Here is a 23026-nt window from a genome sequence, read left to right on the forward strand (position 1 = left end):
AGCCCAGCACTGCTGTACTGAGGCGCGCGCGGGGAAGAGGGATGTCGCTCCGGGGCTTCGGCCGGCGCGCCCGCAGGGAACAGGGGTACCTCCCGACCCCTCAGCCCCGCCGCCCGCCCGCCGCGGAGCCGTCTGGGGATCGGAGCAGCCGGCCGTCGCCCCGGGGCTCCGCCGAGCAGGGAGCTGCCCGCCCCGGTCCATCAGCCCCGCCGCCCGCCGGGGAGCGGCCCGTTGGCGCAGACGCGCTGGCGGCTTCGCGGGGCATGACGGGCCGGGGGCGGGCCGACGCGTCTCTGCGCGTCTCTGCGCGTCCCTGCGCGACCGGCGGCGGCGGCGACGGGGTCCCGGCGGGCTGCGGGCCGCGCGCCGCAGCCTCTAGCGAGGCGGGAGGAGCACCCCGAGGCGGCGCGGGCGGGCGGCAGCCATGTTTGTGGCGCGCAGTATCGCGGCGGACCACAAGGACCTCATCCATGATGTCTCTTTCGACTTCCACGGCCGGCGGATGGCGACTTGCTCCAGCGACCAGAGCGTCAAGGTGCGCGCGGCTCCCTGGGCTCGGGGCCGAGCCTCGAAGGAGCGGGCGTGGAAGGGACGCTCGCCCGGTGCGGGCAGCAGCAGGCCTCCATCGCCGGCATCCTCCATCGCCGCCATCCCGGCGGCAGAGCCCCCGTCACGAGGCCCGGGTCACAAGGGGAGGTGGCGGGCGGGTCCCCGCGTCCGCCGCGGGATTGTGGGGTCGCGCCGGCGTGAGGCCGCGCGCTCGCTCCGCCTCCGCCCAGGCGTGCGGCGGCCGCGCTTCCGGGGTCGCCCCGACGGCTGCAGTTTTGGGGTGGCGCTGGGGTCGGGGTGCTCGGGGGTGGCCTCGGCCACACGCCGCCCGGGCCCACGGGGTGCCGTGGTTTCTCACGATCCTCCCAAGAAGCGCGCTCAACACTGTCTGGGAGGGTCGAGTGGTGCTTACGGGTTTCTGATAAGCAGGGGTTCCTTAATAGGATCGCGTTTGTCATTTAGGGATTTCAGAGGTGCGGGATGAATGGCTGTAGACTTGAAGATGAAAGCTGGAGTCTGGATTCTTTACATTCTTGAGAAGTCAAGAATACCTGAGAATTTGAGGGGTACTTTGTCCTTTTCGAATTCAGATTTGATAACTGATTATTAAAAAGCAGTGACTGTAAAAGAATAACCATACCGCTGACATTCGTAGAGGAATTAGTGTCAAGTTGAAAAGTATTCCTCCTTGGTCAACTACATAACCATTTTAAAGTTAAATGTAATGCTTATATTGTAAATTTTTTAAATTGACATTTACTTCTTTACTTGAAAGAGTGACAGAGAGGGAGAGAGAGGTCTTCCAACCGCTGGCTCACTCCCCAAGTGGCTGAGCCACCAGGGTCAGGCCAGGGGGGCCAGGAGCTGGAATTCCATGCTGGTCTCCCAAGCCTGGCACACTAGCCGGGAGCTGCATGGAAGTGGGGCAGTGTGTCTCTCCCGTGTCACCACTGCAGGTGGCAGCTTGCCCTGCCAGGCTGCAGTGCCAACCCCTGTTATAGCGCTTTTCGTAATGGTGCATGAAAACTACCCAGGAACCTATTCCTTTCTGTGAGTGGCCTGTTCTGTCTGGTATGCGTTTGCCTATTCTAGGTGTTGGGGTTATTTCACTTGGCATGACGCATAGCATATTTCAAAAATGTATTCTTTTTTGAAAGGCTAACAGTAAGTATTTTGTTGTAGGGGCTTCATTGCGTTTTGCTCAAATTTCATCCATCTGCTATTTTGGCTGTTACATGTAGGGCTGCTGCGAGCATTGATGTACAAATACCTGTTTGAGTCCCCACTTTTCTTTCTTTTTTTAAGTTTTATTATTGTTTTTAAGATTTATTTTTATTTTTATTACAAAGTCAGATACACAGAGAGGAGGAGAGACAGAGAGGAAGATCTTCCATCCGATGACTCACTCCCCCAAGTGACTGCAGCGGCCCGTGCTGTGCCGATCCGAAGCAAGGAGCCAGGAACCTCCTCCAGGTCTCACATGTGGGTGCAGGGTTCCCAAGGCTTTGGGCCGTCCTCGACTGCTTTCCCAGACCACAAGCAGGGAGCTGGATGGGAAGCAGAGCTGCCCATATGGGATCCTGGCGCGTTTAAGGCGAGGACTTTAGCCACTAGGCCACTGCGCTGGGCCCAAGTCCCCACTTTTCCATTGCCATCTGAGATAGCCATACAGTGGATGATATAAGCAGTCTAGATACATTGATTATGTATGTGTTGAATTTATACTCTGTGTGACAGCATCGGGCGAATCTTTTTTTATTGTGAGCTTCTCTCTGCTCTCTTTGTATTTACTTGTAAATGAATTTATGCATTGCATGTATTTATACATGTGTGGATGTGCACATACATTTATACACATACTGTCTACTATTTCATTTTATTATTTTCTTTAAGATTTATCTATTTTTATTGGAAAGGCAGGTGTACAGAGAGGAGAGACAGAGAGGAAGATTTTCCGTCCGGTGGTTCACTGCCCAAGAGGCTGCAACGGCTGGAGTTGAGCCAATCTGAAGCCAGGAGCCAGGAGCTTCTTCTGGGTCTCCCACACAGGTGCGGGGTCTCAAAACCCCGACTGTCCCGACTGCCCATCCAGGCCACAAGCAGGGAGCTGAATGGGAACGGCGCCACCAGGATTAGAACTGTTGCCCATATGGGATCCTTGTGTGCCCAAGGCAAGGACCTTAGCCATAAGGCTATCACGCTAGACCCCACATACTTTTCAAAACCTGTATATGTTGTAAAGTTTTCTACCTTTTTTTTTTTTTTAAAGATTTATTTATTTTTATTACAAAGTCAGATATACAGAGAGGAGAGACAGAGAGGAAGATCTTCTGTCCGATATGAGCCGCAACGGCTGGTGTACGCTGATCCGAAGCTGGAACCTGGAATCTCCTCCGGGTCTCCCACGCGGGTGCAGGGTCCCAGTGCATTGGGCCGTCCTCGACTGCTTTCCCAGGCCACAAACAAGCAGGGAGCTGGATGGGAAGTGGAGCTGCCGGGATTAGAACTGGCTGCCCATATGGGATCCCAGGGTGTTAAAGGCGAGGACTTTAGCCGCTAGGCCACGCCGCCGGGCCCTGCCCAGTTTTCTATCTTTTTTAAGCAAAAATTACAGGCTGATTTCTAAGGAATACCACTAATTCATAATATTTGTTAATTTTCACTATTCTTTTAGAATTTAAGTAATTGTAATGATCATACACACACCTGTTAATAGAACGTAGCCATCATGAATAACGAGACTTAACCATAGCTGTGATTTTCTTTGTTAGCTGAACTCGGGCACCTGGGTTTTTCAGTACTTTGTACGATGTCTGGGCACATTTGAAGCTCTCAATAAATGCTTTCAAGAATTTCAGTAGCTTATTTGGGAAGCAGAGAGAAAACAGGGAAAGACAGACACACAGTGGTAGAGCTGCTGTCTGGTTCTCACTCCATACCTGTATGTTGTCTGAGCTGGGCAGGCTGAAGCTGGGAGCCCTGTTTTGGTGTTCCCTGGGAGGCCAGGAGCCCGACTTGAGCTGTCATCACCCCTTGACAAGGTCTGCATTAGCAGGAGGCTGGAGTTCAGTTAGAGGCAAGAATGGAACCCATGTGATCTGGTGTGTGGGAAGCGATTGTCTTAGCCAGCGTCTTAATCATTGGGCCAAATACCTGCCCCTTACTAAAGGTTTATTGAGGGCATCACTGTGAATTAGTAGGTTGAAGTCTTGGCCTATAGTGCCGGCATTCTACATGGGTGCCTGTTTGAGTCCTGGCTGCTGCGTTTCTCATCTAGATCCCTGCCTGGGAAAGTAGTGGAGGACAGCCCAAATCCTTGGGCCCCTTCATCCGTGTAGGAGACCTTGAAGAAGCTCCAGGCTTTGGACCAGCCTAGTTCCAGCCCTTGCATCCGTTTGGGGAGTGAGCCAGTGGATGGAAGGTCTCTGTCTCTCCCTACCTCTCTCTGTAAATCTCTCTGTATCTCTGTTTCTCCTTTCTGTGTAAAGTTGCCTTTCCAATAAAAATAAAGCTTTAAAAATTGGATCAAAAGAGTTTTTGTTGTCTTCTGTGATTTTGTTCTTTATTTTGCTCATAAACCCAGTCAGTTGAATAAGAGTTTCTATCAAGTGATGGAAATGTTTTTTAATGTAAAATACCTGCCTTTTGTTTTCTTACAGGTCTGGGATAAAAGTGAAAGTGGGGAATGGCATTGCACTGCAAGCTGGAAGGTTAGTATTTGCCTATACAATGAGTTTTAAAAATATTTATTTGTTTTTATTGGAAAGACATGTACAGAGAGAGAGAAAGACAAACGTCTTTCATCTGCTGGTTCATTGCCCATGTGACCACAGTGGCCACAGCTGAGCCACTCCAAAGGCAGGAACCAGTAATTTCTTCTGGGCCTCCTAAACGGGTGCAGGGTCCCACTGCTTTCCCAGGCTACCAGGAGAGCTGGATGGAATGTGGAGCAGCTAGGACATGAACCAGTGCCCATACGGATTCCCAGCTCTTGAAGAGGGAAGATTAACCAATTGAGCCATTGTGCTGGGTGCTACAATTATGTGTTTGTGTGTGTATACACACACACGTACACTTATATATATATATATAATTTTTTAAAAAGATTTATTATTTTTTTTTTTTTTTGGTAAGTCAGATATACAGAGAGAAGAAGAGACAGAAAGATCTTCTGTCTGTTGACTCATTCCCCAAGCAGCCTCAGCGGCTGGAACTGAGCGAATCTGAAGCCAGGAGCCAGGGTCCTGAGGCCTTGGGCTGTCCTCTACTGCCTTCCCAGGCCATAAGTAGGGAGCTGGATGGGAAGCGGAGCAGCCATGATACAAACTGGCACCCATATGCGTTCTTGGCGCGTGCAAGGCGAGGGCTAAGCTACCATGCTGGAACCCTAACTGATATTTATAAACTAAAACTTCTGTTGTTTATTTGGTGATGTTCACCTTTGAGGAAATTATGAAATTTATGCTCTGAAAAAGTTCTAGAAAGATATTTTAGGTGTTTTTGTTTGTTTTCTTGGTACTAGGAAAGGAGGGACAGAGAGATCTTTCGATTGCTGGTTCACTTTCCAGGTGGAGGAAACAAGAAGATAGGAATATATTCCCAGGTCCCTGAGATGACTGGCCAGGGCCCAGATACTTGGGCCATCCCCTGCACTTTTCCCAGGCCGTGAGGAGGGAGCTGGATGGGAGTGGGGCAGCCAGAACCTGAAGCAGTGCTCATGTATGCTGCTGGCATTGCAGGTGGTGGTTTAAGGTGCTGGCCCTTATATTTCTTCTTAAAATAACAGATACGTTTCGGCAATTCTATTGCCTAAATAAATATTTTAGCATATTTTTTACATTTTTCCATTGCATATGTTTAAGATTTATGTATTTTTAAAGGCAAAGTGACTGAGAGGTGGAAATTTAAACACACACACACTTACACCCACACACTCACACCCTCTTGCCATTTGCTGGTTCACTCCCCAAATGGCTGCAACAACCAGGTTAGGGCCAGCCCAGAGCCAGGAAGTCTGTCTCCTAGCTGTTGGGCCCATTTGGGCTGTTTTCCATGGGCCTCTCAGGCATATCAGCAGGGAGCTGTTTGGGAAGCAGAGGCTAGGGTCTGACTTTTAGCATTGGAAATAGTTGACTTTATCCTATTGGGTTTTCTTCATTAGTACAAAGTTAGAAAAATCTGACTCCAGAAGGCCTCAATACTAAATATAAAATCTCTTCTCAAGGTTGAAAAATTTCAGAATTGAACTTTTATTTAAATGTTTGATGAACTTTTTCCCTCTTGCTGAAGTCAAAATACCTGTCTCTGTTTTCTCCAATAAAACCTCGTAGAATGCGAAATGTGAATAAGCTCAGTGCTTGGTTTGGAGTGGGGGTCGTGAGGAAGCGAAGCCCTAGGACACTGGTGACCTGTTTGTCGTCTTTTAAACTCTGCAGACACATAGCGGATCTGTGTGGCGTGTGACCTGGGCCCATCCTGAGTTTGGGCAGGTGTTGGCTTCCTGTTCTTTTGACCGAACAGCTGCTGTGTGGGAGGAAATAGTAGGAGAGTCAAATGATAAGCTTCGAGGACAGAGTCACTGGGTAAGCTGCTGGTTAGCATTCCTTCGGGGGAGGGGGGACGTGGAGGGGACCTGAGCATCAGTCCTCTCAATACAGTGCTGCCACTCCCCTCTGAATTTACCACTTGCCCTTTGCTGTCTCCCATGTTGGTCTTCTGCTTGAGAGAGAGAAGCAGACACAGCAGCAGAGAGATCTTCTGTGTGCTGGTTCAGTCCCAAGTGCCTGCAGCAGTTGGTTTGACCAGGTAGATGACAGGAACCCTGTTGACCATATAGGGAGTTTTTATAGACTGTTCTTTTCCATTGTTCTATTAAGACCTTCATGTCCATGCAGCTATTTTAATTACTGAACTTTGTGTTTTTATTTTTATTTTTTTAAAGATTTATATGTTTTTGTTGCAAAGTCAGATATACAGAGGAGAGGAGAGGCAGAAAGATCTTCCGTCCGCTGATTCACTCCCCAAGTAGCTGCAATGCCTGGAGCTGAGCCCATCCGAAGAGAGGAGCCCAGAGCTTCTTCCTGGTCTCCCACACGAGTGCAGGATCCCAAAACTTGGGGCCATCCTTGACTGCTTTCCCAGGCCGCAAGCAGGGAATTGGAGGGGAAGTGGGGGTGTCGGGACATGTATCAGCACCCATATGGGATGCCAGCGCGTTCAAGGTGAGGACTTTAGCCACTAGGCTACCGGGCCAGGCTTGACAGATCAAATTTTTACAGGCAGAAGGTGGGACAAAGAGAAAGATCTTCTGTCCATTGGTTCACTGCTCAAGTGGCTGCAATGGCTGGAGCTGAGGCTATCCATGGCCAGGAGCTTATGTGTTTCGCACGTGGGTGCAGGATCCCAAGGCTTTGGGCCATTGTCTCCTGTCTTTCCAGGCCATTAGCAGGGAGCTGGAAGGGTAATGGAATAGCCGGGACATGAACTGGTGTCCATGTGGGATCCCAGTGGTTGCAAGGTAAGAATTGAGTCATTGCACTGGGCCCAGTTTTGTGGTTTTGTAGCATGGGTGCTGTATATACTGTTCTTGCTGTTTCACAATGTTTTTTGACAGAAAGCGGTTAGTTGATTGGTTCTAGGGAGTCTCTAATAAGGCTAACAGCTTCATACAGCGAGGAAAAAAGGAAAAATTTAGATTTAGTAGGGATGTTCTGGTGGCATTTGTGTGATTCTCTGTCCTTTCCACTCTACTGTGCTTACGTTTTGTGTGTAATTAAATTGCTAACTTTATTTTTCCAGGTGAAGAGGACAACTCTGGTGGATAGCAGAACGTCTGTTACCGATGTGAAGTTCGCTCCCAAGCATATGGGTCTCATGTTAGCCACTTGTTCAGCGGACGGGATAGTGAGGATCTACGAGGCCCCGGATGTGATGAATCTCAGCCAGTGGTCCCTGCAGCATGAGATCTCGTGTAAGCTGAGCTGCAGCTGCATTTCCTGGAACCCTTCAAGGTAAGTTTTCGCTATCAAACCTCCGAAAATGTGATTCTTATAAAGCATGTTAGTTTTGCTGTTTTTAAGGCTTATGTGTTTGAAAGAGTTACAGAGAGGGAGAGACAGTGACAGATCTCCCGTCCGTTGGCTTACTCCCCCGGATGGCTGCAATGTCCAGTGCTGGGCAAGACTGAAGCCAGGAGCCAGGAAGGCTTTTTTCTAGTCTTCCCACATGTATGTAGAGGCCCAAGCACTTGAACTAGCTTCTGTTGCTTTTCCCAAGCTATTAGCAGTGAGTTGGATTGGAAGTGGAGCAGCCATGCCTCGAACTGGTGCCCATGTGGGATACTGGCATTGCTATACTTGCTGTACTATAACACTGGCCCTATTTCATTCTTTTTTGTGACTGTACTAACATATATTCTAATATGGTATAGTTGCTTCTTTTTAATCCATTTAAAAATTATTAGGATCATTTGGTGAAAAAAATTGAAATGATTCAGAAGAGTACAAAATGAAAGAAAAGTTCTGCTAGCCTTACCAAAAAGTGCTGTTAACAATTTTTTTTTTAAGATTCATTTTTTATTAACTTGAAAGGCAGAGAAGAGAGAGAATCTTCTATCTGCTCCCCAAATGACCGTAGTGGCTAGGCTTGTGTCAAGTTGGAGCCAGGAACCAGGAGCCAGGAGCCAGGAGCCTGGAGCTCCAAGCCCTGGCCAGGTCTCCCATGTGGGTGACGGGGCCCAAGTACTTGGACCATCTTCAGCTGCTTTTCATAGGTCATTAGCAGAGAGCTGGGTGGGAAGTGGAGCAGCTGGTACCTGAACCAATGCCCATATGGGGTGCCTGCTATGCCACAATGCTGTTTCCAGTGTTTCTGTAATGTTGTATTTTTCTACTCTGTCTCCAGATTATAATTTGTTCTCTAGGTGCACATTTTCTTTCTGTCATTGAATTGTGGGATGACTGACACTTTTAAGATTATTTATTTTTTTAAAGATTTATTTATTTTTATTGCAAAGTCAGATATACAGAGAGGAGGAGAGACAGAGAGGAAGATCTTCCGTCCGATGATTCACTCCCCAAGTGAGTGCAGCGGCTGGTGTTGAGCTGATCCGAATCTGGGATTATTATTTGATGTATTTATTTTCATTGGAAAGTCAGATATACAGAGAGGAAGATGTATTTATTTCCACTGGAAAGTCAGATATACAGAGAGGAAAAGAGAGATAGAAAGGAAGATCTTCTGTCTGTTGAATCACTCCCCAAGCAACTGCAGTGGCTGGAGCTGAGCCCATCCGAAGCCAGGAGCCAGGAACCAGGAGCCTCTCCCGGGTCTCCCACATGGGTGCAGAGTCCCAAGGCTTTGGGCCGTCCTCGACTGCTTTCCCAGGCCAGAAGCAGGGAGCTGGATGGGAAGTGGAGCCACCGGGATTAGAACCGGAGCCCATATGGGATCCCGGGGCATTTAAGGCGAGGACTTTAGCTGCTAGGCCACGCCGCCAGGCCCCAGACTGTGACTTTGAGCAGGTAGCTGCGTACCTTCTCTGAGTCACTTCACAATTGCACTGTGACTCGTTACATGTACTAATTGGAGTTTGGTGTTTCTGGAATTTTCTGCCCTGTGGTGACGATATGTAGTCTTTTTATTTATTTGTCTGTTTATTAAGATTTATTTACTTTACTTGAAAGAGTCACAGAGAGAGACACACACACAGAGAGATAGGGAGATCATTCATCCTCTCTGCACTCAAGTGCTGCAGTGGCCAGAGCTGGGCAGGTTTGAAGCTTGGAGCTAGGAGCTTGTTCTGAGTCTCCAACATGGTGCAGGGGACCAAGGTCTTGGGCCACCCTCTGCTGCTTTCCCAGGCTACTGGCTGGAGCTGGATTGAAGGCTGAGCCGCTGGGAGCTGAGCAGTGCCATGGGATGCCAGCACTAGAGGCTGGGGATTAGTTTGCTGTGTCACTGCCAGCCCCTGATAGGGACTGTATTTCCCCTTGCATTTTTCTTTCAGTCTGATTTCCTCCTGCTTCATGACTTGCTGAGGTTCCTCCAAGTCTCCTGGTTTCAGATGGCATCTCCTGATTCCTAGCATCCTCTGGGTGCTGTTCTTTCATCATCTGCAGGAGATGCAGGTGATCTCAGCTGCCCAGCTGTGTGGCTTTTCTCACTGCTCACTTGTGAATGTTTAGAAAGTGGCTTAAACATGAACACGAGCATTTTTTAGTTTGATTTAAAATGATACTGAAATTTGAGAATATGTGGCCATTGAATATGTCATTACTTTTGGTCCTTATTCAGGTTAATATTGTAAAATCAACATGTTTGTAGGATATTGAAAAAAGTAATTTGTGGGGCTGGCCCGTTGGCTCAATTGGCTAATCCTCCCCCTCTAAGCACAGGCATCCCATGTGGTGCTGGTTTGTGATTCCCATCCAGCTCCCTGCCTGTGGCCTGGGAAAGCAGTAGAGGCCTGCCCAAAGCCTTGGGACTCTGGAACTGCATGGGAGACCCACATGAAGCTCCGGGGTTTGCATCCATACAGTTCTGGCTATTGTGGTCATTTGGGGAGTGAACAGTGGATGGAAGACCCTTCTCTTTGTCTGTCCTTCTCTGTGAGATGTAGCAACTTCTGTGGTATTTATATCTGATTCAGTGGCCAATAATTATTATAGGTACCAGTTTTATTATGGTAGCTCTTTGCAATTTACATGGTGAATTTATTAGGTTACATTTAAATACCCAAAGCTTTAGTAATATAGAAGTGAAATTCTTTTTTCTCCAGCTACCATGCTTTGTTTTTAGCTGTGAGAGATCAGCACATCCTAATATTTTTTTTTGAAAGATTTATTTATTTTATTACAAAGTCAGATATACAGAGAGGAGGAGAGACAGAGAGGAAGATCTTCCGTCCGATGATTCACTCCCCAAGTGAGCCGCGAAGGCCAGTACACGCCAATCCGAAGCTGGGAACCAGGAGCCTTTTCCAGGTCTCCCACACAGGTGCAGGGTCCCAAAGCATTGGGTTGTCCTTGACTGCTTTCCCAGGCCACAAGCAGGGAACTGGATGGGAAGTGGAGGTGCCGGGATTAGAACCGGCGCCCATATGGGATCCCGGGGCGATCAAGGCGAGGACTTTAGCCGGTAGGCCACGCCGCCGGGCTCAGCACATCCTAATATTGATGTCAGAAGGAGGCAGGGGAGCCAGGTTCAGAGAGAAGCACAGTGACCTGGATGAGGGGGCAAAGGAGAACATGCCCGGGCAGTTAGGCATGGAGCAGGAAAGGGCCCCGAGTCCTGCACTGTGCAGGAAGCAGTCGGGGCTGCTCGTTGTCCACCCTGCATCTGGCGAGGAGCAGGACTCCTGGGCAGTGCCATGTGTGGTGTGGGCTTCTCTGCTTTTCTCCTCGCATCTCTGTTGTTTCAAAGCGCTTAACCTTTGTTTGTCATAAAATTCGTCCCACTAATTATATCTTCCTAAGGAAAATTGCTAAGACCTCCTAGAAATCCTTTCAAAAAGGTGCTGTTGAATGGTCAACATCTTGCCATTTGGGGAAAAGAGTTCAGTTTCTGAGCCAGAGGAAAAGGAGGTTACAAACAGTCTAGAACGGTGCTGCCTTCAGTTCCTGTGTGTAGAACCGGCATGGACTTGTAAGGGTGACTGTGTGAAGTGTTGGCGGCTCATATCATAGTAACAACATAGCAGCTATAAGTTGTCTCTCGGCTTCGGTCTTTAAATTGTCTCAATTGAAGTATCTCAGTTTTACCATTGTGAAAATGAATGTTCACTCTTTATTTCTAGCTCTCGTGCTCATTCTCCTATGATTGCTGTAGGAAGTGATGACAGTAGTCCAAACACAATGGCCAAAGTTCAGATTTTTGAATACAATGAAAACACCAGGTGAGTACTGCTCTTATTTTAATTGAGAATTATGTTTACTTTTTAAAATATTGTTTGTTTATTCAGTAATTGTGCATCATCTAATGTGCTGATTTGGTCTTCTCTCATCGGCCAAATTCTGTGCTAGGTTCTGATAGTACGTAGTGGACTAACAGAAGACAGGATAGTTGCTTTCTTGGTGTGTGGCATCTTTTAGGGAAGCCAAATAAAATAGTGACTTGTGTGAGCTCAGGGAGTCAGTATGTTGAGGAAGTTACACCTAAAGGACGCTCGTCTGGTTTTGGGGCCTGGCATGTTCGCCTGGAAGATACCTGTTGGACAAGTAGAAGTGAGCCAGAGAGGGCCAAAGCACTCCTAATGAGATTTGGAATTTCTGAGAAGCCTCCAGGTTCTGCCGGCCACATAGGGGAAAAGCAAGGATGTGACTGAGATTGTGAGTGAGTAGGGTTCAGAAGGATAAGCAGTACCCTGCAAGCTGTTTACAAAGAACTCAGTGTTGAGTGAAAGGTGGAGCGTCGAATACTGGAGACAGTAGTTTAGAACAGGGTGGTAGAAAGGTGAGATGGGGGCTTTTTCTTTTTTTTTTTTTTTTTTTAACATATATTTTTATTGCATTTCCTTTTTTTAAAAAAAATTAATTACATTTTTTTATGCACTGGGATTCCCCCCGCCCCTTCCCAATCCCTCCCCCCACGGAGGATTGCTCCATCCTGTTGGCTTTCCATAGTTCAAATTCAGTTGACATTCTTTCATTGGAGGGATTTTTTTTTTTTTTTTTTTTTTTTAAAGATTTTATTATTATTATTGGAAAGCCGGATATACAGAGAGGAGGAGAGACAGAGAGGAAGACCTTCCATCCGATGTTTCACTCCCCAAGTGAGCCGCAACGGGTCGGTGCGCGCCGATCCGAAGCCGGGAACCAGGAACCTCTTCCAGGTCTCCCACGTGGGTGCAGTGTCCCAATGCATTGGGCCGTCCTCAACTGCTTTCCCAGGCCACAAGCAGGGAGCTGGATGGGAAGTGGAGCTGCCGGGATTAGAACCGGCGCCCATATGGGATCCCAGAGCGTTGAAGGCGAGGACTTTAGCCGCTAGGCCATGCCGCCGGGCCCAATTGGAGAGATTTACCAAGCATAAAGTCCAGCATCTTATTGTCCTGGTAAGTTCAATGGCTTCTTGGTGAGACCATCTCTGATCTGAGGGTAGAGCCGGCAGAGTATCATCCCAATCAATTAAAAGCCCCAACATAATATTTCCAACCAATTACAACATTATGGCATTCATTGACATGGTATTGATTAACCAATATGTTAATAGGAAAATGCAGGTTCTCAACCACAACCTGTGACTTCTTCATAGACATTTCAATTTTGGTTTACATTCAACCGTGTTCTATACACCTTAAAATGGCTTAGATTGCTATTCAGCTGTCTCATGCCTATTATAATTTTAGTCGTTAGCAGTTTATAGCATTGAAGCATGATTTCGCTGAACCTGGCTGTTTTTCAGGTGGTCTAACTCTATAATTCTAACAGGATATATGTCAACTGTTTAGGTGAGCGTGTTTAGGAGGGGTGTGCAGAGAAATCTTCCATACCCCAGTGAGGGGTAATCTTTGTGTCCCACCCAGTGAGGTATAAGTGCATCCCCACTGACCGTTTCCTGTCTGTTTCTAAGCTTTCCTTGTTGTTCTCTATCCTAGTTTTGTTTGTTTGTTTGTTTGTTTTGAGGGGTTTCTGGAGCGCTCCTGATGGTTATTATGGGAGAGGGTGGGGACCCAAAGTTGGAAGCAGGCAAGGACCAGAGAAAGCTCCTCTCCCTAGTCCTGAAGGAAGTTTACTGTTCTTCTGTTTCTGCGGACCGCTCAGGGATCCTGGTTGTTGTTCCGATGACCTTGGATCCTGCAAGGCAGGATTTGGGCTTCTTCCATCCCATGTGGTAGATCCAAATGGGGGTGGGTGACCTCAGAGTTCTTGGTCTCCGAAGGCACTCCATTTCGAGATGGGGGCTTTTTCTGCCGCCTTTCTATGCATAGGCTTGTATGCTTCTGTTCTCTGTGTGTGTATAAACTTTATTCTGTTTTTATTTGAAAGACAGAAAGGTCTTCCATCCACTGGTTCATGCCCCAAATAGCCTTAATGGCAGAGCTGAGCCAATCTGAAGCCAGGAGCCAGGAATTTCTTGTGGGTGCAGGGGCCCAAGGCTTTGGGCCATCCTCCTGCTGTTTTCCCAGGTCACAAGCAGAGAGCTGGATTGGAAGTGGAGGAGCTAGGACTCGAGCTGGCACCGAAATAGGGTGCCGGTGCCAAAGGTGGAGGTTTCACCCAGAATGTCATGGTGCCAGGTCCTAAGTGCTTTTGTTCTGTCTGTGATATTCAATGGAAGAGACAGAAGAGCCTGTTCTATTTATAGATCTAGAAACTGAACTGTGGGATGCAATAGACTTTGGTTTTGTCACTTTGGATCACCGTTTAACAGCTTAATTCCTATTGTTACCCGTTTTACGTTTTTTTGATTACATTCAGATACTTATTAAATTGAATATCCTTTCTTAAAAAGTGGCAGTGGGAATGGAGAGAAGTAGACATTTGAGAATCAGAAGTATTATCAGTAGTATTGGGGAATTATTAGATATGGACTGTGAGGGAGAAGGAGAGGGGGTCAGGGTGATTGCCAGGATTCCAACTTACTGCAGTGGATGGGATGTAGAAAAAATGCTCAAAAGGAGTATTTTGGGTGGAGTGTGCCAGCATTTGCAAACGAAGTAATTGTGATCACACTGAGATGTAAGTATCTTATAAATCCTGGGAGCCAGAAGCATTGTATAGCTAGAAGAGAGCACCCAGCCAGGCGGACCAGGTCGGCTTCCCAGGAGCTGGGCGGAGCTCCCGGGACCTGGGGGAAGTAGGAAGCAGAAGGGAGAGATTTGTGTAATTCTCATAGCTTATGCAGTTCAGAATGCTACGCCTTCAGTTTCCAAACGATTTTTATGCTAACTAGCTTCTTAGGGTCTTGATTTCTTAGTGCCTCTAACTAAGCCAGCTAGCTGCTTAGATTTGTGATTTCTTAGTGACTCTATGTAGGGGTGCTGTCCAGTAGAACTTGCTGTGGTGATGGGCACGGGCGGTACCGGTGACATCCAAGGTGGCAGCCCTTAGCTACTGGCATCTGTGGGAACTTGACATGTGCCAAATGCAACTGAGAAACTGAAATTGTTAATTTTTATCAATAGCAATTTAAATTTAAATAGGCACAGGTGGCTACAGGCTATAATGCTGTTCTGGGAATCTACCTTATGTGTTCAGATGTCTGCACAGTTTTTTCTTTGTTTTTTGTTTTTCTGTTTTGGTTTAAACTGTTAGCCAGCTTCTGGAGGTTCCTGGAATTACTGGCTTGCGGCGTGTGGCAGCGACATTCCGGTGTCTTTTTCTGTGTTCACATGACCAATTTCTCTGTGTCTCTGCTTTCCTTTTTAAAGATTTATTTGTTTTTATTGGAAAATCAGATTTACAGAAAGAAATAGAGACAAAGATCTTCCATCTGCCGGTTCACTCCCAATATTGCCTCAAGGGCTGGAGCTGAGCCAATCTGAAGCCAGTAGCCAGGAGCTTCTTCCCAGTCTCCCAGATGAGTGCAGGATGCCAAGATTTTGGACCATCCTGTACTGTTCTCCCAGGCTAGAAGCAGGGAGCTGGATGGGAGGTGGAGCAGCACCCTGAGGGATCCCAGAGCTTGCAGTGGCAGGATCAACTGAGTGATCACGCTGGCCCCTCTCTGCTTTTCTTCTTCTGTCTTGTAAAAGGACACTGGACGTTGGTGGTCTCAGCCTGAGATCCCTAACTAGATCTGCAAAGACCTTTTTCTTACAAAAAAAAAAAAAAAAAGTGATTGTTCACTGAGAGGGTGGTAGAGTTGGACATATGTGTTTTGGGGCCATGATTCACTCCAGTATAGAGGTAGGTACTTGGTTATGAACAGACTGAAAAAAATTTGACATGAACTAGTGGGTTGATTTCTATGAACGTTTTTCCTGAAATTCTTGATGCAGATTGTTCTTTTCACAGGAAATATGCAAAAGCTGAAACTCTTGTGACAGTCACTGATCCTGTACATGATATTGCATTTGCTCCAAACTTGGGGAGATCTTTCCATATTCTGGCAATTGCAACCAAAGATGTGAGGATTTTTACATTAAAACCTGTGAGGTAATCTTTAGAAACAATGATGCTTATTTTTATTTGTGTAAAAAATAGTAGCGGTAACTATGACTGACGATTGAATTCTGTAATGAATGATTTGTGTATGGTATGGCTTTGAAGTGAGGAATTGAGTATGGAGAGATCCATACTTTGCTGTTTTATTTAGGATAATATTAAGCATGAATTACATCATCAGAATATACTTGGTACACTGTCAGTTCTTGGTACACTGTCAATTCTATTAAAAGTTTTATTTATTCAAAATGAAGATTGATAGAAAGAGGGAGAGACATTGCGATCTCACACCTGCTTGTTTACTAGCAAAGGCTAGTAAAGCCAGGACTGCGCTTGGGTAGCCAGGAGGCAAGAATCCTGAATTCCAGCTGGGTATGCCACATGGATGTCAGGCGAAATCCACTGCTTTTCCAGGCAGGGAGGGGAGCTGGATTGAAAGTAGAACAGCTGGACCTGGAACCACCATTACGTGCCAACATTATTAATTTTTATTTATTTTATTTACTTTTATTTGAAAGGGGGATTTTAAGAGAAAAGGAGAGACAAAGATCTTTCATTCACAGATTAACTCCCTAAGTGGTTCCCGCAGTCAGAGCTGAGCCAATCCAAAGCCAGGAGCCAGGAGCTTCTCTGGGTCTCCCACATGGATGCTGAGTCCCATGGCTTTGGGCTGTTCTCTGCTGCTTTCCCAGGCCACAAGCAGGCAGCTCAAAGGGAGGTGGAGTAGCCAGGATATGAATCAGTGTCCATAAGGAATCCCTGTGCATGCAAGGTGAGGATTTAGCTATTGAGTCATTATTCCAGGCCCCATGCCAACATTTTTTTTTTTCTTGATAATCTAGCATAGTTGATTAGGGTACAGAAAGGGTCAAGGGCTACAGCAAAGTGGGTAAGACCATTGTTTACACATTAATATCATCAGTTTTCCTCCCTGTATCTTGGATCCTGGGGAGAAACAAAGGGAGAAGCCCTACCCAGCCTCCCACCCATCCCAGGTCCCCGATGTGGGGCATGCTCCGAGGGTCCCGCTCAAGCAGTTTTGATAGTTCAACAGTTCTGAATTGCTGCCAGTCTCGCCGTTCCAAGCACGATGAAATCTATTCAGAATCCACTGCCATGCCAACATTTTAAGTGGTAGCCTAACCTGCTGTGTGTCACAGTGATTTTTGCTGTCATTTGTCTCATGAAAGAGTGAATATTCTTGGGCTCGGCAGCGTGGCCTAGTGGCTAAGGTCCTCGCCTTGATCCCATATGGCCGCTGGTTCTAATCCCGGCAGCTCCACTTCCTCTCTATCTCTCCTCCTCTCAGTATATCTGACTTTGTAATAAAAATAAAATAAATCTTTAAAAAAAAAAAAAAAAAGTGAATATTCTTTATCTGTTGAGATCACTCCAGGTCCAGGGAATCCAGTGGCAATAACATGAGCCAGCTCAAAGCCTAAGGAGGGGGAAATCCAGATGTGCTCTTTATTATAAAATCATGTGCTAAGTACACAGACTACATTTTTTACTTAAAAAGTATATATTATGTATGTTATATACATTCTAAGTCATATATATTCTAATATATCTATATATAGTGTGTACATATATACACATACACACACACACACACACACACACACAGTCTAGAATTTTCCTCAGAATTTCCATGAAAATTTTTTTTTACACTTGAACTTAGCCAAAAGGTTGAGAAGCGATCCATGAAAACTTTTTTATTGACAGGAAAGAACTTACTTCTTCTGGTGGGCCAACAAAATTTGAAATCCGTATAGTGGCTCAGTTTGATAACCACAATTCTCAAGTCTGGCGAGTGAGTTGGAACATAACAGGAACGGTGCTAGCCTCTTCGGGCGATGATGGCTGTGTACGATTGTGGAAAGGTACGGTTAAGGAAAAGAGTGATTGTTTGATATTTCTGCTTGCAATTAGAAAAAAAAAACAAGCTCTGAAACATTTCAGAAAAAGATTGTTTCGTAGCTTGTTTTTTTCAAAAATGTTTACAGTTACTTTCAAATTACTGTCCCATTAACTTTTATCACGTTGAGCATTTTGCCTAGTTCATAGAGCAGTTAAAGACTTCAAGTATCGGTACGGTACAAAACAACTTTTTCAGAAAAGTTTTTTTTTTTTTTTTTTAATGAATTATTTGTTTTGCTTATAAGAGGTACACACAGAGAGAGGGAAAGCTAGATCTTCCATCCACTGGTTTTTTTCCCAAATGTTTACAATGGCCAGAGCTGGGCTGATTTGAAGCTGGGAGCCAGGAGCTTCTACCAGAGCACAAGGTCTAAGGCTTTGGGCCATGCACTGCTGATTTCCCAGGCCATAAGCAGGGAGCTGGATCAGCAGTGGAGTGGCCAGGACTTGAACCATGTGGTATGCCAGTGTCACAGGTGGAGGACCAACATACTATGCCACCATGCCGGCCTCACAAAAGCAATCTAAAAAAAGTATTTGTTTTTATTCAAAAGGCAGAATTACAAGAGAGAGTAGCAGAGACAGCAAGAGAGATCCTCCATCTGGTTCAATCCTCCTGGCCACAACAGCTAAAGCTGGGCCAGTCCGAAACTAGGAGCCTGGAGCTTCTTCCCTGTCTCCCGTGTGGGAACAGGGGCCCGATACTTGGGCCACCATCTGCTGATTTCCCAGACACGTTAGCAGGGAGCTGGATCGCAAGTGGAGCAGCCAGGATTTGAACCAGTGCCGTTATGGTGTCGGCACCCTAGGCAGATGCTTAACTTACATGCCATGGTGCTAGCCCTCACTGATCAACTTCTAAAGCTAACTTGAATGAAAGGTGATAGAAGCACAGTCATCTTTTATTTTATTAAATAATTGATTTAAGCAATTAGTTCTTAATAAGAGAAAGTCTAGCATCTTCCGGTTTTCTTTCTACTACTTCGCAAATTTCGGTAACCTTGGGGCCCTGATGTAAGTTTGTTTTGTGTGCCAGGTGGAGGCAGAATTCGGCCTGGCCTGCTGACGCTGTGGTCTCTGACCATGGGGGGTTATCCACTGGACAAAGGTGTTTGTGATTTGTTCAGTGTGGTTATGAATGGGGTCCAGCCTTGCATTCGGAATTAAAGTTGTCATGGATCACTTACCTCGAGCAGTTACTGTTTCCCAAGTGCAGTTTGGCTAAGCTCGCAGACACCCCAGACTCAGTTTTAGGCTGTGACAGATACTGCTTTCCTGCTAATCCATCTGACCATTTCCGTTTCAGCTAATTATATGGACAATTGGAAGTGCACTGGTATTTTGAAAGGTAACGGGAGCCCAGTGAACGGGAGTTCTCAGCAGGGAAACGTAAATTCTTCCTTAGGTTCAAATATTCCAAATCTTCAAAACTCGTTAAATGGATCGTCTGCTGGCAGGTAGGCTGTTTTGTGAGGAAACTAGAAATTATCTTCTTTTAAAGTAATCCTAGTAGCTGTGTTTTTTTTTTTTTTTTTTTTTTCAGTTGCTTTTATTTTGACAATTTTTACATAGTTGATTAAGGCACAAAGGGTCAAGGGCTACAGGAAAGTGTGGTAAGACTATTATTTCCGCTTTTTTTTTTTTTCTGTATCTGGGGTAAAGGGAGAGATAAAAGGAGAAAACCACCCCAGCCTCCCCAAAATAATCCTAATAGCTGTTTGAAAGTTGTTTTATTTCATGAAGTTTAAGGTGGAATGAAGAAATTTCTAAATAGTTATGATACTAAGATTAAAAATTTACTCTTCATTTGATCTTTGCCAAAATGCGAAGAAGGGATAACATTTATTTGTCAGATCTGTATTGGCTGAACTAGTCATGTCCTTATCAGTTGATTGTGAGGTAATTAAAGTAAAATTTCTTGTAAAAGTCCGTGGACCAGCAGCTGAGATGTTTATAGATTTAAAATCTTATTTTGCTTCTACATTGCTGAGAAGGGGTAATGCGGTTTAATAGTGAGGCCTCCAGTCCACATGGGCACTGGTGTCCTTAGTGCTTGCTGTGTGAACAAACTAGACATAAAATGTTATGTAACACACATTCACAGAAACTTCGTACAAGAGAATGAGCTAGATGCTTTGGGTTCTGTATTTAAAGTTTTAATAGACATTATTAAGGGGAATGCTAAGATACAAGGTCTTGATTTTGAGGATGTTTAAGATATGTGAATTTCTGGTTTCTATGAGCATTTGTGGTCTAGTCAGCCATTTGCTTTCGTGTTCAAGTTTAAAACATGCATTTTTGAGGTGAACGTATTTGAATATGCCTTGGAATATATTTAGGAAATTTAACACAATTTTTTTTATCTTAAATAAGAAATAGTAAAATTTCTGAAACTACTTTTATCTTCTGTTTTTAGAAGGAAATAGTATTCTTTGAATTTGAGGTTTTTAAGTATTTGCATGAATATTATTTCACATTGCCATAGAAGATCTCAGATTATAAAGGTGGTTTCATGAAGCAGAGAACATTAGAGTTTATTAAAATTTTCCTTTGTTTTTGGTCACTGCTTGTACCGCACATTTTCTTTTATCCGTAGCTTTGGCGTTTCGATCTGTATTACTGTGAATAACCATCTGTGTTAGCTCTGTGATGCATTCCCCTTCTCCGTCTGTATTATGTCCTTTAACAGAAAGCACAGCTGAGTACAAGCTAACTGGAGTGACTTTGCTGTTTGGCTGCTTGTTGCATGCACACAGGAATGGGAAGAGAGCTCCTTTTCCCCTTACCCAGCGCCGTTTGACCTCTCCCGCGATACACCAGCAGCCTGCTCACTACTAAACAGTCCAAAAGGCCTTTACAGTGCAGTGGATAGCATTTCTTTTTGTACTAGTCCGTGTATTGACACTATTTGAAATTTTTCATATATGAATGGAGAGGTTTTTTTTTGTTGTTGTTGTTGTTGTTGAGAATTGCCACCAAAACAATTTTTTGAAATGTTCTTGAGACTAACTTGGTCCTAAAAATGAAAAGAATCGTTATTATCCTTCTAAGCGGTTGGGAGGAGGGAAAATACCATTTTACTCCCTTTGGAGAATATAGGCACGTTTCCTTTATTTTCTAAAACAGCTAAAATGATGAATTTTTATAATTTTAATTTGAAGATTAGATAAATATCTTTCATAAAGATTGTTTTGAGTGCTAATTTATTTACCTTGTGTAGAATTGCTTTATACATATTCAGTACAACTTTGTCATTTCTTTGAATTATTTAAAAAATATTAGTAGAAGAATAATAGTAAAATGAAAATAGCTTGACTGTACAGTTTGTAGCCAAGGGAAGCATCAAGTATTATTTGATTTAGAATTTTTGTAGTAAAAGGGAAACATCTTTGTAAGTTTCAACTCATGTTTGCTGAAGAAAGAAAAGTTTATAGTATGTGTTTGTGTATTTTTATGGTTTCATTCTGTGGCTTAATGTTTACTGCAGATGGAAATCTGGAAACATAAGAGAAGCAATTATAATTTTGCTGAAACTGTACATGCAAGTTAGCATTCCTTGTCTCAGGATTTTCCTTAATTTAGTTTCTCTTGCAATTAGTTCATGTCCTTTATCTAAAGCTCTGATGTTGCTAACAAAGCTAAAAATTCTTACGTTTGCTAAAATGCATAAATATTACGGGTAAGTCCTAAAATGGTAAAAGAATAATAAGGTATAATAATTCTTTGAACATTTTACTCGTCAGGAACTCTGCAGCAGTTCTAACGCTTTGAGGAGTAAATGTATTTGCTCATTGTATTTCTTGAGGAGTATGTCAGGTCTAGCCATGCCATGTGGAAGTGTGTCTCACTGTGTATCATGTCTGCCTGCTGTGACTACGGATGGAATATGGCTCAAAATAAAAAAGATCATTAGATTTGTAAATTTATGAAATAGTATCCAGTGTTTCTGAGAGAGCTGAACATGTATCAGATTAATGTCTTTCTTTTCAACATTCATAGTGATGATTTTTCTTCGACGTTTTAAGTTTAACAGAAAGTATGTCTTTCTTTCAGCTTTTCTCTCTTTGCGTGAGCAGTCTTGATCTGAGGCAGGCCTTGGTTTGTGCTGCATTCCGTTAGTTCGGCATGAATACACTAAAGCTTTTTTTTTTTTTTCCCCCCAGCATGTGGTTTCTCCTCTTTGGTTCTCTTTGTATTTACTGCTTTTCTCTTTCTGTTTTTTTTTTTTCTGTTTTGTTTTGGTGTTTTGTTCTTGTTTTCATTGTTTCAGGTGTTTCTTTGCCCCTGTGGATTCCCCACGGGCTGGATCGAGATGGTCCAGCTACGCCCAGCTCCTTCCTCCTCCTCCTCCTGTGGTAGAGCACGCTTGCGATGCTGACAGTGCCAGCCTCCAGTACCCTCACCCTCGCAGCCGATATCTTTCTCAGCCTCTTAATCCCTTACCCGAGAATGAAGGGGTTTAAAACACTGATTTAACATTTAAAGGCCTTATTCACACGCTTGTAAATGCTTCCACTCCTGGCTTTTATTTTTTTTTTTTTTTCATCTTTTAGAAGGTTTCTCTGTCTTGCATGTATTACAAGCTGACACGCAGCATTTGGAAGCTACACCTGTTTGTGCGTCTGCACCAAAGGCAGCTGTTCACTGGTGGCTCAGCTGGGATGATCCCACACGTGTACAAGGGACTGTGAAAGTTACACATAGTAGCTCACTTCAAAGTGCCTGTTTTGTACATTTTGAACTGTTACTGTTGTAGTCTTAAGGTTTTTTTATGCTTACCATACTGATCAATGTGATAGCATATCATTGTACCACCGTCTTTGCCTTTGAGACAAAATAAGAAATGTTTTTAATTTTACAGGCTCATGTTGTAACTGACTAGTGTGTAAAATAAATTATTCCTGTGTATGAAGCAGCAAAACATTAAATGGACTTTTTGGTGTTTTTATTCTTCCTTTTCTAAGGAAAATTACCTTTCATTACTTGGAATTAGTGTTTCAAGCTTTTGTAATTATTATTCACATAGGCATTTTAAATAAAATACATTTTAAAACCTGTGAATCTATTGCCTTTAAGAAATAGAATATACTTTATTTAAAGTAATTGGCTAGGCAAAGTCTCTTTTTACCATGTCACAAAAATAAGTCCAAAGAAAACTTAGGGAATGAGCACGTATAACATAAAAAGTTTGTGTGTAAATTGACATCTAGTAGTACAAATGACAGTAATTAGAGTAAAATAACCAATTCTATGGGGCTAGTGCATGGAGTTGTGGAAGATGAATGACTTCATGGGCATTGTGTCTGGTTATCTGGGATGCCCCCCTTGGTCTTGAAGCCTCTGTAAATTCTACTCATCGTGTCAACCGATGAGGAAATGAGGGAGTTCTAACCTTTATTTCCAGATGGCAAGCAAGGTTAGATACTGAGGAGTAAGGGTAACAACTAATA

At 44.6% G+C, this 23026-nt stretch overlaps 1 protein-coding gene across 2 annotated transcripts; it reads left to right on the forward strand.

The window, feature by feature from the left end:
• Nucleotides 1–323: 323 nt before the first annotated feature.
• SEH1L (SEH1 like nucleoporin) lies at nucleotides 324–22504 on the forward strand. Of its 2 annotated transcripts, none has more exons than XM_058678623.1 (9): nucleotides 324–535; nucleotides 4209–4259; nucleotides 5985–6131; nucleotides 7348–7559; nucleotides 11345–11443; nucleotides 15507–15647; nucleotides 17382–17539; nucleotides 18883–19033; nucleotides 21847–22504. In XM_058678623.1, the coding sequence occupies exons 1-9, from the start codon at nucleotides 425–427 to the stop codon at nucleotides 22037–22039; spliced, it is 1263 nt and encodes a 420-aa protein (XP_058534606.1). In that variant the 5' UTR covers nucleotides 324–424; the 3' UTR covers nucleotides 22040–22504. The 2 variants fall into 2 exon arrangements, with proteins under 2 accessions (XP_058534606.1, XP_058534607.1); XM_058678624.1 differs by lacking the exon at nucleotides 21847–22504 and adding an exon at nucleotides 20266–20763.
• The last annotated feature ends 522 nt before the right edge of the window (nucleotides 22505–23026 follow it).

This window comes from Ochotona princeps, chromosome 21, assembly GCF_030435755.1.
Source record: "Ochotona princeps isolate mOchPri1 chromosome 21, mOchPri1.hap1, whole genome shotgun sequence".
Taxonomy (NCBI): domain Eukaryota; kingdom Metazoa; phylum Chordata; class Mammalia; order Lagomorpha; family Ochotonidae; genus Ochotona; species Ochotona princeps.

Bases quoted from the DNA above. Each gene is read 5' to 3' on its own strand.
- SEH1L (XM_058678623.1), top strand. From the start codon at position 425: ATGTTTGTGGCGCGCAGTATCGCGGCGGACCACAAGGACCTCATCCAT. The intron at 15,648-17,381 runs GTAATCTTTAGA...TTTTATTGACAG, and splicing joins TTTACATTAAAACCTGTGAG to GAAAGAACTTACTTCTTCTG. The intron at 19,034-21,846 runs GTAGGCTGTTTT...TCATTGTTTCAG, and splicing joins AATGGATCGTCTGCTGGCAG to GTGTTTCTTTGCCCCTGTGG.